At 41.9% G+C, this 18883-nt stretch overlaps 1 protein-coding gene across 1 annotated transcript in view; it reads left to right on the forward strand.

Annotated features, from left to right (window-relative positions):
- The window catches only part of T265_08211 (hypothetical protein), a gene marked incomplete at both ends in the record, with an annotated part of 48410 nt that overhangs the window by 26802 nt on the left and 2725 nt on the right, over window positions 1-18883 (forward strand). The window contains 3 exons of the mRNA XM_009173946.1: window positions 4726-4790; window positions 14248-14853; window positions 15613-16678. Of these exons, the coding sequence (XP_009172210.1) occupies window positions 4726-4790; window positions 14248-14853; window positions 15613-16678 (1737 nt within the window). The remainder of the gene's footprint in view (window positions 1-4725; window positions 4791-14247; window positions 14854-15612; window positions 16679-18883) is intronic.

An 18883-nucleotide genomic window follows, 5' to 3' on the forward strand; every position in this document is an offset into this window, starting at 1 on the left:
CCACCTCACCTGACTGTTCTGTTGCTTAGGCAACTATGGACAAATCCCTAGAACCGTTGGCGAAACAACCAGAAATGAGTTATCAGGTAGTTTGGGTACGTTGAACTCATTGTGCGGTCCAGTCAGTGAGTGGTCAACGTGTTGTGAATCATTGAGGTTGGTGTCTGTGACTCTATACAAAACAATTTTGGAAATAAGCCTTGTTTTAGGACGTTTCTGCAGTGCTAGATTCTGGACAACAGTAGCCCAGTTTACGACCATTTTCCTCCCTAATCCCTCGGGTATATAAACGTTGAGTATGTTCGTTAAAAGAATTAGGGCCTTGGTACGTTTGAACTTCAAGAAACTGCACACTTTGTAATCATTGCTGAAGGAATGGAAAACTCATTGAAGGCCCTTTGGTTTGTACTTGTCATTGCCAGGTATTTTTCTTCAGATAACACATGCTGAAGTACACAGCTCACGTTGCAGGAATCGCTGCATGATCTGCCGTCCAAATCGAAACCTTATCTCAACTGGATTCTAGGCAAACTGCGTATGATGAGGCTTCCGAAAAAGGCAAGTTTTGACATCCTACACCAAATCCAGTTCCCGCAGAAGGACAGGAAGATATAATCCCTCCGACAAATCTTAATTGGTTTACTAAAGCGGTTAATAGTTGTGAGTTGCAGGGTTCGAACTAGACAAATTGATTCTTCAAATTTGGGCTATGGCAAAAAAACTACATTGAGATAGTAAGGAGACAAATAAATCTGGTCAAAATCTGATTCTGCTGGCCCGAAAACTGCGTATAACCGCCTCAGCCAACTCTGGTTGATCAAGTTTAGTTGTGGTTGCGTCAAATCTTCTTCTTTCCTCTCTCTCACTCGCACGCACAAGACTGGATTTTATGACAGCTAGTTTGTCCTTTCTGTTTTCCTCTAACCTATTATTGGTAGATTACGAATTCGTTGGATTTGATCAGGTCATGTTGACTTTGGTTGCAGTGGTCAAATAGTAAACTATCTTGATTCAAACTCCAAGTATTGCCCATTGTCAGCACCACTAAGTCATCGATGTTGTCGTTCCGCTTTAGGACCAATTTCTGGATTTTAAAGTTTGACGGTCATTTATTTCGTCATCCTTGCGAATAATTTTTGCGCACTGGCGAATAATTGTGAAGTTTTTAGCTCAATGGCATCAGGGTAAATAGTTGACGTGTGTGTGTGTGTGCATACACACGTGTGCGAGACCGGACGATAGATAAACTGTTGCCAGTCAACTGAATCGACAAAGTCCAGCACTCGAAAAAACACCACTGAGTCGATGCACATGGTGTTTGATTGAGACCACACGTCTCTCATTGCAGCCGTAATTCTCTACACAAACCGAAACTCGGCTCGGAGCTATTTGCATGTTGGCCTAGGTTACTCGACACCAGTTAGCCACTTGCTACAAAAGCTGCTACAGCCCGTGTCGTGTGTTTTTATGCGCAACAGCGTTGCGTCTCCAACCCTGAGCGTTCGGATGTGCTTGTCTGTTGATCCGTGTTGTTTTTGGACTCAGAACGGAACAAACTGAGTCGAAACGAGGCCATTATGTGCCTCATTGGGCATATCGTCAAAATCGCACAAAACAACAGAGCAGTTACTGTCAGATCCCTCCCTGATGAATCCAACTTGACAATTGAGAATCAGCGTGACGTTTATATTTGGCTTTAGAATTATTCGTAGGGCCAAAGAAACCCAGACAGCAGATGCCGACAAAAAACAATTCTCCTGGAAATGCCGAAGATAAGTGGAAAATTCTTTACGATCATTTTTCAGTAATAATTTTGCCCAACCGCACGGTTAAGAAAAGCTGGCCTCCTAACAAGTTGTGATCAAGCAACAAATAATTGGGCTCAGTGAAGTTGTTGATTTATTTTATTCGGTTAGCTTCGAGTGATGCCTTTGATCTGTTTCTCGTTCCCTGTTTTTGGACGATTTCGGTACATGAGAATCATCTGTTTCTTTTGCTTCCGACTCTTGACTGAATGGGAAGTTCGGAAGACCTAAGTGCTGGTTTTCTAGTGGTATCCAGTGCCTGAAATCGATGTTTACTTTACAGGTAATTTTTTGTCTCCGTGAACCTAAACAAACACTATTCGGAACTTTTGATTAAAATAGTTGCATGAAAGGTGTTTGATTTAGCCTTGATAATTCAGGGAACCTATGAAGTGCGTTGTGATTTCATAGGAACAAAGAACGAATGGGGCGACCTTTGTCCCTGCAGAAAAAGAAGTGAGCCCAAATCCGGTGGAACTCCTCCTGAATTCTGGTGACATGTGGAAGCTTTGTTATATCTTCGGCCACATTGGTAACACAAATTGTCGAGAACAGAAGTTATTTTTGAGAAGTATAGTAGGGGGTATTCTGAAGTAATTGGATGAGAGCATATCTTGGGTAGATCTCATTTGCGTACTTCGTGACATAATATAACCGTCGGTCGATGAAATTGGAGTCTTTGTTTAAACACTGCGAAGAGGGTTGATGCAAAATCAGCCAAGAAGCTCCGCTCTTGAGCAAAAAATGTCCTTTTTCTGACTGGCTAGCACTCCTCTCGACCATCTCATCCACACAAAACTTAGAAGACGATTATGTGGCACTTGATGCCGACTTTGTTTAAATGTGCTGCTCCAGGACAACTAGAAATGAAGAGGAGTGCGATGTATTTGCATTTCCCACTAAAATACAGTGAGGCGTATATACGCTATTAAACAAGCACAAGCGAGCTTTGAAGTACTCTAGTGCGTGGCCACATGATTGCCTTACAATCCACCCAACATCGTCTTCTTTTTGAGTTTCCTAAATGATTGACAAGAAAGGAGACGTTACGGCAACTTTACACATAACCATGTGACGCTTTTGTGCAGATGTTCGGCTTCATCTACCTGACGGCTGGCATATTGAAACTTTGTATAAGTCTTTGACCTTTGAATCCAAACTTATGCGGAGTTATCTTTAACAGTAAAAGGTTTGGTGGACCAATCCGTTCATACTTAAGCGGTTTCTCATGCCCTGTTGATGAAGACAAAAATCTAACGCTGACAAGAAATGTGAGCACATTTTCTTCTTTCTGGTGTCTTATTTGTTGGTATCAGTGCTGTAAATTTAAAGGACATTCAAGGTAGAGTTCTTCAGAACCAGCGGTATTAGTTTCTTTGAGGTCTTCGTTTCTAGCCAGCTCATGATTTAGAGTGCCGGAAACCTTTCAGTTTTAGACGCTCAGCATGTGCTTACCTTTGTTCGTCTTTTTGTTTCCGCTCATGCCACTTGTCTATGCTCATTCATTTGCAGTCCGCTAACGACAGATATGCAAATAAGTGAGTAGGCGAACCGGTAAGAGCCAATTCAAACACCGGCTTGTTTGAAGATTCGAAACATTTCGTGTGCAGGTTCGTGACACACTCGAAGCGCTCGCTTGTGTTTACAGAGCTTTCAGTTACATGGCGTTGTTGACCTGCTGCAAACGATGATTGTCTGAAAGACGAAGCGATGACGAGCTATCACATTAGGCATCAGGCAGGCTGTCACAATGTCTGGAAGATGTCTAACTAGTTTGTAAAGCAATTTAGTGTATTCTGTCTCTGGAAGGTTTAGGTAACGGGAAATAACAAATAAACAAGTATAGAATATAAGTGACCCACAAATCGTTGAGTAGACCGTGGCTTGCTAGTAGGTGCCGCTTCACTCAGCAAAAATTCCACAACCTACATTCGATGCTGGCATTCTGGGTGCTAAAGAATGATAGTGAATGGAAAAAGGTTCTCTTCTATGAATTCTAGGTACCTGAGTGTTAAAAAACTGACATATTCGGCAACTTGTTACGTGAATCCTAAACAATTCCAAATTACTGCATCCTTATCAGCTGAAACGCGCTTCAAAAGCAGTTCATCTGACTTCAATAGCAGATCACACAGGATCTTACCAAAACTATTATTCACTGAGGTTGTATTTGGTGATAAATAAACCAAAACACCAGCTGAATCATAAATACACTATTACTGTGTTGAAAATTTCCGCTGTTTTTTTACTGGATGTCCTGATGAGATTCTCTGTCCTGCTTGATAGTAACCCCAAATTCTTTTATTGGAAATCTTAAAATGAGTTTGGGTGTCCTAAACGACCATCCAAGCTGTCTCACGTAGCCCAAAGGACTGCATATCTTCCAAGATATCCCGACCTAATATCGAGTCAAAGTTAGATTTTTATCAAATCAGACTGAAAGTTCTATTCTTTCCATGCAAAACATTGTGTCGACTAATCCTTCAAAAAATATCGGGACGTGTTAATAGTCTTCTGCGCGCGTCCTATTCCTCTGGGTTTCAATTAATACTGAATGTTGTTGTCTTGTTCCTCCAAAATATTCAGTGGATATCTATCACTATTTGCGTACAGCTACGAGTTGTCCAGTTGTTTGTGCGCCGCTCTCGAAGCTGATGTCTTTCTTGGAAACAATGCCATTTGAGCAAAAATTGTGGTCTATATGGCTGCTAACCTTTCAATTGGTTGGCCACTCTGCTAAAACGAGATGTATGTTTGATCTGATGACAAAATCTCTTTTACCCTCCTGTAGATGTGTTTGCGAACCAGAGTACTACCCCCGAGTAAACCCCTCAAAAGGTACTCGCTTCCAACATGAAGTCTTAACTGAATGTCAGAAGTTCATCTTCATATTCTTCCGTTCCTTCTTGTTTCATTTCAGATTCAAACTTCAGAAAACATGGCAGGGTGGAGTACCTGAGTTCAAATATGGTCATTTAACCGGAGGTAAGTAATTCGCAAAGAGTTTACTGCTGAGGCTTCATTGCATAATTACGGTTGCTCCACCGGCCCTCATGAAATAACGTGAAACAACGGGACAAACAAGTTCCTTTGAAGGGCTGTTCCTTTATAATATCCACCAGTCCATAGAAGAAAACATGTAATCAGGAACGTCCGGAGAAGCAACACATTGGTCTACTTAACATACAAGCCGTACAAATATCACATGTCCATATGTAGTTTTTTTTAGCAAAAATGGCTTACTGGGTATTAGAAGGCAAAGTCGAAAAGCGGTAACTAAGAAATCCATCCGTTTTTTTTTGCAACAACCATTACTAGTCTCCAGTTCAACGCACCGAATTTCCGAAAAATTTGAATTTCTCTAGTCCCTCGAAGTTTGTTGAGTATGATACAAGCGTGAAATCAGCTTACAAAAGTTAACACTTTCTGGCGTATCATTTACTGCTATCCACTCTGAATAGATTATCTAAATGGTATTTGGTGAGAGTAGGCATGAAACTCTGCGAATATGTGTTCTACTGATATTTTATATGTATTTTCCTGACGTTTCTTAGCATGAAAACGCTCGACGGATGAAAACAGAGCGGCGGGTCTTGCAATAAATCAGCTTCGAGCAAAATCATCATTATCATCATCGGCTGTAAAACCAGCGTACTTGTTTTACTGTGGATATGGCTGCCTCACTTTTGTCCACCGATCATTTAGGAAGGTGGGGTAGATAGCTACGAATCGGCAGCTTTAGCTGATAAAATTGATGGGTAAATAGAGTGGTATCAATGGAATTCAGATTTGGGAGATCCTAAGAGGAAGCTGTATGCTCTATTCATGCAGGCTAATGAGCATGCTAGTGGACGATGTCAAACAATGTATCTGTCTACTAACGTACCTCGTCTAGAATTCCCTATACAGGGAGAGGGAATAATCAATGCGACTGAGTGTGTTTGCAATGGCTTCCAAAAATACGCTGTCAAGCCGTTGTTTAACATCCCTTGGCTCTTCCTATTCTTCGAGTTATTGTGCGAAAAAGATTGCTTCGAGTAATTTCCTCAACTAGCATATAGAGCACGTCACCTATGATCAGTTCACCAATCGTAGGGAGTTATTTCTTCTGAAAACCATTCGTTCTCACTAGACTCGGTCAATGCTCTGAAAACATCGATGGTCAAACATGAAAACCATCTCACTAGACTCGGTCAATGCTCTGAAAACATCGATGGTCAAACAGTTAAAGTTTTTAACATACTTAACCAGCTTTCTGATCTGATCGGCGATGTAAAGTACAGTGTACCATTGTAACCTCGACCCTTGATAGAGGATCTGATTCAAGTCTGCTCCACAGGTGGTGTGGGTTTACAAAAGCTGCTCTGGCCTCCTCAACCCGGATTGAAACGTCGTCTTTGGCTAGACTGATACAGCTGCCCAGGTAGACAGATTTGCCTACCTCAATCGGTTCTTTCGCAAGCATGGGGTTATGGTTTGGTCTCGAAATCTGCATATGTGGAGCGCATGCCAAATGGTGAGACAGAATTAGTTGGGTTATTTAATATCGCTTGCATCACGATAGTCTCAAATACAAAAAGAGATATTTCGCCTGCGAATGCCCTGGGGACATTTCGACCCAAAGGTATAGATGGCTGGGATTGAACCCTGCAGGAATATATTAATGTTGCAGTTGAAAAGGAGAGACGAAAGAGGTCAGTGTTGCCTGACAACATTTTCTATAGTGAACTCAAGTGAGCGCTTCCCGTATACCATTACACTTTCGTGATAGTTGGTTTACAGTACCTTCAGGGGGTCATGAAATCATTAGAGACACCTTCGCTCCACAGACATTACTACAGAGCCTGGCGGTTCCCCGCCACATGATTGCCTTACAATCCACCCAACATCGTCTTCTTTTTGAGTTTCCTAAATGATTGACAAGAAAGGAGACGTTACGGCAACTTTACACATAACCATGTGACGCTTTTGTGCAGATGTTCGGCTTCATCTACCTGACGGCTGGCATATTGAAACTTTGTATAAGTCTTTGACCTTTGAATCCAAACTTATGCGGAGTTATCTTTAACAGTAAAAGGTTTGGTGGACCAATCCGTTCATACTTAAGCGGTTTCTCATGCCCTGTTGATGAAGACAAAAATCTAACGCTGACAAGAAATGTGAGCACATTTTCTTCTTTCTGGTGTCTTATTTGTTGGTATCAGTGCTGTAAATTTAAAGGACATTCAAGGTAGAGTTCTTCAGAACCAGCGGTATTAGTTTCTTTGAGGTCTTCGTTTCTAGCCAGCTCATGATTTAGAGTGCCGGAAACCTTTCAGTTTTAGACGCTCAGCATGTGCTTACCTTTGTTCGTCTTTTTGTTTCCGCTCATGCCACTTGTCTATGCTCATTCATTTGCAGTCCGCTAACGACAGATATGCAAATAAGTGAGTAGGCGAACCGGTAAGAGCCAATTCAAACACCGGCTTGTTTGAAGATTCGAAACATTTCGTGTGCAGGTTCGTGACACACTCGAAGCGCTCGCTTGTGTTTACAGAGCTTTCAGTTACATGGCGTTGTTGACCTGCTGCAAACGATGATTGTCTGAAAGACGAAGCGATGACGAGCTATCACATTAGGCATCAGGCAGGCTGTCACAATGTCTGGAAGATGTCTAACTAGTTTGTAAAGCAATTTAGTGTATTCTGTCTCTGGAAGGTTTAGGTAACGGGAAATAACAAATAAACAAGTATAGAATATAAGTGACCCACAAATCGTTGAGTAGACCGTGGCTTGCTAGTAGGTGCCGCTTCACTCAGCAAAAATTCCACAACCTACATTCGATGCTGGCATTCTGGGTGCTAAAGAATGATAGTGAATGGAAAAAGGTTCTCTTCTATGAATTCTAGGTACCTGAGTGTTAAAAAACTGACATATTCGGCAACTTGTTACGTGAATCCTAAACAATTCCAAATTACTGCATCCTTATCAGCTGAAACGCGCTTCAAAAGCAGTTCATCTGACTTCAATAGCAGATCACACAGGATCTTACCAAAACTATTATTCACTGAGGTTGTATTTGGTGATAAATAAACCAAAACACCAGCTGAATCATAAATACACTATTACTGTGTCGAAAATTTCCGCTGATTTTTACTGGATGTCCTGATGAGATTCTCTGTCCTGCTTGATAGTAACCCCAAATTCTTTTATTGGAAATCTTAAAATGAGTTTGGGTGTCCTAAACGACCATCCAAGCTGTCTCACGTAGCCCAAAGGACTGCATATCTTCCAAGATATCCCGACCTAATATCGAGTCAAAGTTAGATTTTTATCAAATCAGACTGAAAGTTCTATTCTTTCCATGCAAAACATTGTGTCGACTAATCCTTCAAAAAATATCGGGACGTGTTAATAGTCTTCTGCGCGCGTCCTATTCCTCTGGGTTTCAATTAATACTGAATGTTGTTGTCTTGTTCCTCCAAAATATTCAGTGGATATCTATCACTATTTGCGTACAGCTACGAGTTGTCCAGTTGTTTGTGCGCCGCTCTCGAAGCTGATGTCTTTCTTGGAAACAATGCCATTTGAGCAAAAATTGTGGTCTATATGGCTGCTAACCTTTCAATTGGTTGGCCACTCTGCTAAAACGAGATGTATGTTTGATCTGATGACAAAATCTCTTTTACCCTCCTGTAGATGTGTTTGCGAACCAGAGTACTACCCCCGAGTAAACCCCTCAAAAGGTACTCGCTTCCAACATGAAGTCTTAACTGAATGTCAGAAGTTCATCTTCATATTCTTCCGTTCCTTCTTGTTTCATTTCAGATTCAAACTTCAGAAAACATGGCAGGGTGGAGTACCTGAGTTCAAATATGGTCATTTAACCGGAGGTAAGTAATTCGCAAAGAGTTTACTGCTGAGGCTTCATTGCATAATTACGGTTGCTCCACCGGCCCTCATGAAATAACGTGAAACAAAGGGACAAACAAGTTCCTTTTAAGGGCTGTTCCTTTATAATATCCACCAGTCCATAGAAGAAAACATGTAATCAGGAACGTCCGGAGAAGCAACACATTGGTCTACTTAACATACAAGCCGTACAAATATCACATGTCCATATGTAGTTTTTTTTAGCAAAAATGGCTTACTGGGTATTAGAAGGCAAAGTCGAAAAGCGGTAACTAAGAAATCCATCCGTTTTTTTTTGCAACAACCATTACTAGTCTCCAGTTCAACGCACCGAATTTCCGAAAAATTTGAATTTCTCTAGTCCCTCGAAGTTTGTTGAGTATGATACAAGCGTGAAATCAGCTTACAAAAGTTAACACTTTCTGGCGTATCATTTACTGCTATCCACTCTGAATAGATTATCTAAATGGTATTTGGTGAGAGTAGGCATGAAACTCTGCGAATATGTGTTCTACTGATATTTTATATATATTTTCCTGACGTTTCTTAGCATGAAAACGCTCGACGGATGAAAACAGAGCGGCGGGTCTAGCAATAAATCAGCTTCGAGCAAAATCATCATTATCATCATCGGCTGTAAAACCAGCGTACTTGTTTTACTGTGGATATGGCTGCCTCACTTTTGTCCACCGATCATTTAGGAAGGTGGGGTAGATAGCTACGAATCGGCAGCTTTAGCTGATAAAATTGATGGGTAAATAGAGTGGTATCAATGGAATTCAGATTTGGGAGATCCTAAGAGGAAGCTGTATGCTCTATTCATGCAGGCTAATGAGCATGCTAGTGGACGATGTCAAACAATGTATCTGTCTACTAACGTACCTCGTCTAGAATTCCCTATACAGGGAGAGGGAATAATCAATGCGACTGAGTGTGTTTGCAATGGCTTCCAAAAATACGCTGTCAAGCCGTTGTTTAACATCCCTTGGCTCTTCCTATTCTTCGAGTTATTGTGCGAAAAAGATTGCTTCGAGTAATTTCCTCAACTAGCATATAGAGCACGTCACCAAGCCGGCGCCACCTATGATCAGTTCACCAATCGTAGGGAGTTATTTCTTCTGAAAACCATTCGTTCTCACTAGACTCGGTCAATGCTCTGAAAACATCGATGGTCAAACAGTTAAAATTTTTGACATACTTAACCAGCTTTCTGACCCATATGGCGATGTAAAGTACAGTGTACCATTGTAACCTCGACCCTTGATAGAGGATCTGATTCAAGTCTGCTCCACAGGTGGTGTGGGTTTACAAAAGCTGCTCTGGCCTCCTCAACCCGGATTGAAACGTCGTCTTTGGCTAGACTGATACAGCTGCCTACCTCAATCGGTTCTTTCGCAAGCATGGGGTTATGGTTTGGTCTCGAAATCTGCATATGTGGAGCGCATGCCAAATGGTGAGACAGAATTAGTTGGGTTATTTAATATCGCTTGCATCACGATAGTCTCAAATACAAAAAGAGATATTTCGCCTGCGAATGCCCTGGGGACATTTCGACCCAAAGGTATAGATGGCTGGGATTGAACCCTGCAGGAATATATTAATGTTGCAGTTGAAAAGGAGAGATGAAAGAGGTCAGTGTTGCCTGACAACATTTTCTATAGTGAACTCAAGTGAGCGCTTCCCGTATACCATTACACTTTCGTGATAGTTGGTTTACAGTACCTTCAGGGGGTCATGAAATCATTAGAGACACCTTCGCTCCACAGACATTACTACAGAGCCTGGCGGTTCAGCTCTCCAGTCAGGACTTTTGCGAGTAAACTGATAAGCCGTCATTTTCGCTCATCAATCCACTGCCCGTCTCTACCTTTTGGCCAGTCGAACGTACCGGTCGTCGTTCGGTCTCTCCGTAGTCACTGCATCATTTAAGTGCACCGTTGGCATGGATCTCCTGACATTCAGCATGACCAGTGATGGTGATACACAGTGATACACAGTGATATACAGTGGCCATCTGACCGTGTCGGAGAAGTCAGACGGACAGTTTTGAAGGGGAGCGTTTATACTGAAAATCCTTGCTGGTCAGGAGCCTCTAATTATTAGCACACAACTAGAGGAGTTACTCTCCGCTGTTTGTACTACGAGAACGGACTCCAGCTCGATCTCCCAGACATGATTTTGACGAGCTCACATGACTGACTCGGATATTCATACCACCCGCAAGGATGATAATGTTCATACTTCCCGCTTGACGAATGATCCCGAGTAAACCTGGGCAGTATCCTGTTCAGCATCAGAACTGCTACCCATTGAATCATGTGTACACACCACAAACAGGCACCTTATTATGTCGAGTAGCACTGTCCTTAATTGAGCCTGTTAAATAAACAGCTCATAGGGCTTGCTAACTGACAACCAAATGATTCAAGATCCCCAGGGACCCTTCCCGGAGCCGATGACTCAATATTCTAATCTGCTCGACAGCAGGGGACTGGCGAACCCGAGGGCGAATAGAGTACGGCGTAGCTGTCTTACTCCTGATGCTGTTGTGCAGAGTCGATGCGTTTGGGCATCATCAGACTCCTTGGTTTTAAAGGTAGTTCGACCGTACGATTTTTATGGACGACCTTTACCAACTCGCATTTCCTCAAGGGAAGGTGGAACCAATGCTTCAATAAATATGGCTATTCAGGTAGGCTGGGAGAAACACTTTACAAACTTTATACTCCCATCTCATAGGACAGTGAAACTTTAACCCAAGACTCACTTTTGATAGTGTGTGATATCGCTTCTCTTGATCTGACTGCTCCATTTTGGCCTTCCTGACGTGGGTGTACCTTGTGTAACGAAGTTCTAGCCAGTTCAGCTTGTGTGGTCAGGGATTAGGCCCTACCGCCACGTAAAGTTGGCACGTCAAGCTGCGAAACAGAGAGCTCATAGGGTGCTGTCGATATTTTTCGCTCTAAGTCACGCCACGTTCTTGCCAGCTTTGTTTGCAGAGTTTTGACCAGATTTGCTCACTCTATATAAATACAAACCCGAAAAATTAACCCAATCGTTAGCCCATTATAAAAAGGTCTCAAATAATTCTATTTTGTAGAATTGATTAGTTTTGACAGAAACGAAGAAAATTTACAACGAAGAACCCATAAGAACAACGTAAAGCTTCTGGTAGTGCCCCCAGCCCCGAGTTTGATGGCTCTGGATGAGACGATTCTGGCGGCATCTCTCCGCCTCTCAAAGAAGAGACTGTCACTCCATAGTTCTGGAGTGCAATATCCTAGAATTGTCTGAGCGTATATTCAGGTATTTTGACTACTCTGGCTTTGTTGACACCGTAAATTTGTGGGTACCGACATACACCATCGCTAAACTGGTTTGGTCTGCACGGTATACTAAGATTATGTGTTCAAACGCCAATCGATGACTTAGTGATCTCAGAAAGAGTGTTGTTATAAGGATATTTTTACCAGGCTAATAATCAGAGCTGTTGATTACGTTTCCCCGGAGAATAAATTATCGATCCCGAGCGAAAATTATCAATGCTGAATCAGGGCAAAAGTACGTTCTACTCCAGCTCTGAACACAGAAGGGTTTTGTGATACTTGACAGCCATTTTTTAAACCTCTGTATGTCTCTGTTTCATTTAAGTAACCCCCATAAACAGTCAGTGATTGTCTTAAGTGTCATGTCTGTTGAGGTTTTACTGCTAAAACGCTATTTACTGAATTGGAATCAAACTAGAAACCAAAGAAATCTCTGTAAGGCCAAAATGTGTTGCCATCCTTTGAGTTTGCCACGTCCCAAGTCGGACTACTAGACGACGGTACATTGAAAGACCTGGGGCTCCATTTTTAGTCCGTAATTAGCAAGGATATACGTAAGCTCCAAGGGTTATTTTTCCTGGTTTTTCTGCGTGCGTCAGGAACGCACAAGCCCACAGCTGAAAACTTATGATCACATTATTTGCAGTATACGGGTCGGGAGGGAGATCAATCACAGGTCAAGTGAATTTCCCTGTGAAGCGTTTTCACTTGAAAAGATGGAAATTGAAATGTGCTGAATATCTAGCCGCAGAGTGGTCATCCCGTAAATCATAGCTAAAAGTATAGGGAAGTTTGAAGGTTTCAAACTTTTTCAAGGTTACTGACGGTACTCACTACTGAGATGCCCTGTCTACGCTCAAGCGAAGGCTTGCCTAACCTTGCAAGAATAATTTGCAACACGTTCTCATTACATATCATATGTCCGGAGTTCAAGCCCCCGCATGGCCAAGAATATGTATCATATATGTTCCAACACGTTTGAAACTCGAGTCCAGTGCTTCCTCCCTTCAGTGTGGCCTCATTAGAATAATTACGCCAAGGTAGTACGACGACTGTTGAGACGGGAGTGATGTGAACATGAATGTACGGATAATTTCGCAATTGTAATGCTACTTTCTACAACATAAGTAGTTTAAAAATTAAGGTAAATCATTCAACTGAGGCTTTTGGGGTCAAGCTTTTGGTAAAATTTATCCAGCGCGCCATAAGTGTTATTCTGTTAAGGGTGACTAGTACATAGTCTTTATTATGTTTCTTACACTGAATACGCTACTAGGGTAACTCCATGTACTCCATGTTGCGCGCCATTCTGCCGCCTTAACGTCATGAGTTGTCTCAGGATAGAATATTTCCCGCAATAGGTGTAGCTAAAATGATTGGTTATTTTCCATGGACCAAATCAGCTGATCAGCCATGGAGTTGAATAGGCTTAGTGAGCACGTGAATTCACTCCGCCAGTTGCTTTTTAGGGAAACCTGTTTTTCCGAAAACCGAATTATTTTACAACATTAAGTCACAATTTTTTTAGCTGTAAACCTATGGCACAGTTGATATTCATAAGGATGTGAATGAAGCATTACATTTTGTTTTCCTGTACCTTTTCTCTAGAAAAGTTATTTTGGGTTATGTTTGCTATTCAGAAAGTAGGCGCCTATTTTAGTATGAGCGTGTGTACTCTGCTTAATACACGCTTGAGTGCCATCACAAAGGAAGTGGCACTAGCAAGTGAGCTTGGAGTTTGGCCAGGGATAACCACAGGAAGACTACAGCTAGCCAGTCATCCCCTCTAAACTGGGACGTTGGTCAATAATTGGGACAATACGCACTGCTTACTGTGCACATCTCAGAGAATACTTTAGTGAACTTTCTCTTGAACTGAAAATACCATATCCTCAGAATGATGAAGCTCGTTTGTCCGAATGAGTAATTGCAGCGATGAACCTGGAGAACAGGCCAAGAATATGTAGATCGGTAAATTCCCGGTGCACATGCTTTTAGAAGATAGTACTACATAGCTTCGTACACACCCGTGTCAGCATTCATGCTAGAGTGTCTCATCGTCTATATTTGCTTTAACTGTTGCTGGTGTCGTTAATATTCTTATTACTCATGATAGTGATATGAAACATTATCACTGGCTCGATTTGTCTCTCTCTCTCCCTTTCGCTGGTTCCTTGAAAAACAAACGTTTTACCGCTCATTCGTTACTACTAACACCGACATAGAAGCCAACATGCCAGGTTATGCGATTGACATAATGCGACTCCCAGATACTCCGCCTTCAGCCAATGACTGTTGGAATTCCCGTTCACCAAGCTCCTCAGAGTCCGCTGAATCATTCCGAAGCTTAGACTCCCATTCGCCTCCCAGAAAAGACAACCTTTACACCGAGCTCAATCCACTTCAGTCAGAATGTCAGCACATCGACTCGTCCGCTCATCTCCATCTATTTACTGATGAATCTCACAAGCTTCAGTCAATTCAGTTGCTCCCATCACCGAATCCTTCAGGTCCCGAACTCATGAAACCTCATGATCTCAGACGAAGTTCCGTAGATAATCGCCCTGCAGTCGGACAGCCTACTTCTGCTTCTAACATCAGCACCAAACATCCAGATTCCGTTGTTCCTTGGTCATCAAGTGATATAAAAAGCACGTGGATTTCAGCTAGGACAAGCTTTCGACCAAAATCTCTTCAGCTGCGCAAATTAAACAAATCCCCAGTCCTGACAGACACGCCTTTGTCTTTCGCAACACCAACTAACACAAGTACCTTGGAAGAACAACTAGCCAGCGCAGATATGGCTTGGATTAATGCTCTCGAGTTACCAAGTAAGTTCAACTGCCTTGTTATACCTGGTGTTACTGTTAGTGAAAATCATTCACGCTGTACACCCATAATGAGTTAATGGTATCCTAACTAATCGAAGCCCAAAAAATACCTTTTTCCGTCCAGGGCCCAGTATCTCCTTCTATTCATCCCAAAGTCCAAATGCACATTGGACGACATTAACATTACCTGCTGTAATAAATCGAAATGATTATGCCATGTCGTTCATATGAAAATATACCGAATGGTAAATCTGCCGTTATAACTTCACCTCCGATATGATCGTGTCGTAAGTGAAACATTATTTCATTGTTGACCTGGGACTTTACTGCATTCAAGAAGGCAACGCTTTGCACTGTGACTTTATTTTTACTTACTTTGTGGTTAGGTGTCCCCCCAGGTTGTAGCACAGCTTTCTCGTAGACTGGTTTGCTCGCGGACGGACAGAAAACAACTCGCTCTGTGCAGTGGACGTAAACAGCCAACGTGGCATTAGGAAGAAATCCCGATCTCAAAAGCATTTTTCTATGATTTAGCTAACTAGACAAAAATGTTTGCCGTACTTTAAAGGTGTTCTTTAAAAGAAAAGCCGTTGAACATCGTATTGTACTTCAGAATCAGGCACCAAAACCTCACTTGGCCTACGTACCAATGTACAAAATGGAATGTTTCCATCAAAAGTCGACTCCGTACGATGCCTCAAATAATAAGTCAAGGTATTTTATAGCTGACTCTCGTTTTCCGTTTTTTGTTCCCTTTAGATCTATGTTTGGATGAAGTAGATCGAATTTTAACATCTTCAAACTGCTTACGAACACCAGACAGTGAAAATGGCCCACCGTTTCCTATGATTGATGATATAATTTATACAACTTTGGATGAAGGCATTGATGCAGAGTCGGCTGTACCTTTTACCATTTCAACAGACATTGATAATACCTATTCGAACGTCACCATGTTGGAACTTCCGTCCCCCTGTACAGTGCATTCTTCTGTAAACCAAGAGCCCTGTCTACCTGATTCCCATAAATCAAATGGTATTGAAACTGTAATAGATACTGATGGAACCTTAACCTGTTCAGAAGCTGAATACTACTGTGAACAAATGGAACTGAGGAGAAAATACCGTCGAAAACGTATTTCTTTTAAAAGTAATTGTAATCGGCGGCTATTGCAGGCATTATCAACGGAGATATGGGAATCAGAGGACGAATCAGATACCTCCAATATTTCTGATGCTGATTATAAAAAGTCGAGTAAGGCACGTCGATGTCGACAAAATTCGCAGCAATCAGAGCTCCGGTCAACTGAGAAGTTGCCTTCTTTTCGACGGCTAAAAAACGCCCAAGCTGATGCACATCTCAAACCTTGGTGGCCAAGAGACTCTCTCCTACTAAGTAGCTGTGATAATTCGTCGGCCGAGAGGCAAATCAGTGCGGACGACTCAGATCACATTGATGAGCTCTGCTGTTCAGATACTGACAAGCAAACGATCGATTCCGGTCACGGAACTGGTGTCGAGTCCGTGGACTCTCATCAAGTCCAAACTCGCCACTCCAACCATTGCAAGTCATCTAAATCTAGAACCAAACACCACAAACGAAGTCCCCCTCGTACATCTGCTCGTGAACGACGACGTAGGAAACAAATGGAACTGTGGCAATTTATTCTATGTCGGCTTCAAACGGCCAGTCAGTCCGCATTCGAATGGGTTAATTCCGCTACTGGAGTCTTCCGAATAAAAGACACCCATGCTGCCGCGCGCGAATGGGGACGATATCGAAACAACAGTCGAATGGACTACGAAAAAATGGCGCGCGCGATGAGGTGAGTTAAGTAGCACAGGCAGCTTTACATAGTTTTTTAAGACACGTAGTGTATCATGTCAGAGTCGAGTTAATAGACCGGAAATATCAAAGAAATATTAGGCGCGCTTTTGGTGGCTATAGAGAACTCCTGAAAAGTAAACATAGTAGCGATAACCTGGAATTGTTAAACTTCAAGCTAAAAGTGCGAAAACGTTTTTCGCACCAATTTTCTGGCCAAGTTCTGAATTTGCTTATGAATACACCGAAAGATTTTGCTTTAGTTTCACTTTATGCTTGTTCATTTTTCAAACGGCAGCAAAGGACCGGATGGTAGTTGACTTGTTCGCCGAGCTTGGTGATTGGTTGAAAAACGTGTAGTTGAAAAATAGAGCATTAGGGTGCGGCTGTTGTGCTCTTATCGCCTTTGCTAGTGACAGATCATTCATAAGCTACTTACCAAGCTTGATTATCAATAACCAATGAAGGCATCCAACAGTTTGACATAATGCCGAATTAAAGAACAAAATGGCGAACTACAGTAACAAGAGATATTAGTCAGATTGCTTCTCCAAAGCTCCTTCTAAACAACTTTTGCACGGATCGATATGTTCGCGCGGCAAAATTTCACTACATCTATCACCAGTGACGAAATGCCGAAATAGAAGCGATAACTAGAGCAATGTAAGATGTATTTCCATTTTCCGACAAATCTTAATAAAAAACGAGCGAATTTCTAGAGCATTCTAGGCTTCTGATATGTCAATTACAACGTGACCTAAGTTTAACTCAAGTTCAGAAGTTTTGTCGGTTGTGTGAACAACCGTTGGATGCAGCCGAAAACCTATGTAAGACCAGAAGTTAGCCCGCAAATAGTCAACTTAATCCCATCACACAACTCATTTCAACTGTGTCTCTATCTCGGCTGAGTACGGGATAATATTCCGGAATTTCATCACATCTAACTTACTAGTTCTCTGAGTTCAGAAGACTGCAGTGTGTATTGGCAGAAAATTCAGCTGCATCTTGTAGTAAGGTAACATTCTATGATGGATAGACGCATCACAATACTCCAACCACTAGGTCCCTCTTTCTAAGTTAACTGAATAGTGGAACAAGAAGACACGAATGTAGATAGAACTTCTGCGTGCCCTAACGACTGGTCTTCTGGTGGTTAGACGATTCCCCTCCTCCCGAATAAACGTTAGCATTGGAATACCGGCTTTCCATAGTGGCTGAGTTTAAAAGTGAACAGAACAATCTACCTAGCTGATGCCTACTGAAACAACAGAGACTTTCAATAATGAAACACTGTGTAAAAAACATTATTATTATTATTCATATAGACTTATTAATGGGACTTAAAAAACAGTTAGTCCATCGTCTTCATAAATCGTCAGTATTTATTTAGCTAGAACTCTTTGCAATTCATGTATCTGCACAAATCCTCTCTTCTAACCATGGCTGATTCCATTCAAACCACCGACATCTTTTGCTAAAGACGACGTCAGCCGGGTAGATTGGATATTTCACCAGTTCACCATAGAAACAGGGTGTCTATAGGAACCCAAATGTTTAACATTTTCGAGAAATCGCATTACCCGAAGGAAGCACTGTGCAACTTTCAACGTAGTCTTAGATCCAGTCTGCTGTTGGCTGTCATTCCCTGTTCCATTTCATTTGAAACGTTTAACCAAACATCCTCAGATGCGTAAGAACCACAGATAGCTTGATAAAAAAAGTGTTACAGTATCCGTCCGGTTTTACAACTTGTGGTTGAATGTAGTTCAGCAGTAGAGGGCTATTTTTCACTTCAGGACCATGTACGTTAGTGAGATGGGTTAACCTAGCCTGATTAATTAGCAATGTGGTATTTTTCACACTTGGCCTATCAGAATAATACATTTGTCTTCATATTAACGGCAGATCAGCTTTGCTTGTCGGTCTCAGGGTGGAGTTTTCTCGTTTAGGTTGGGGCCTCTTGAAGTGGGAGTTGCATGTAACGGGATTTTATGAAACGGACTAAACTTGCATGGTATTATCGGATTTGGAGGAACGTTTGAGGGCGGATACTTCCACGCTAAGTTCACACGTACGACTCAAATGCGTGCGATCTTGGATGCACACATTCTGTAAATGTGCCTTCAGGAGACGGCATGTGAGTTTTCGAATTCACTGTTTTTAGACTAAAGCCTAACATGATTTAGGCATCCCACGATATTTATAT

This window comes from Opisthorchis viverrini, assembly GCF_000715545.1.
Source record: "Opisthorchis viverrini unplaced genomic scaffold opera_v5_208, whole genome shotgun sequence".
Taxonomy (NCBI): Eukaryota; Metazoa; Platyhelminthes; class Trematoda; order Opisthorchiida; family Opisthorchiidae; genus Opisthorchis; species Opisthorchis viverrini.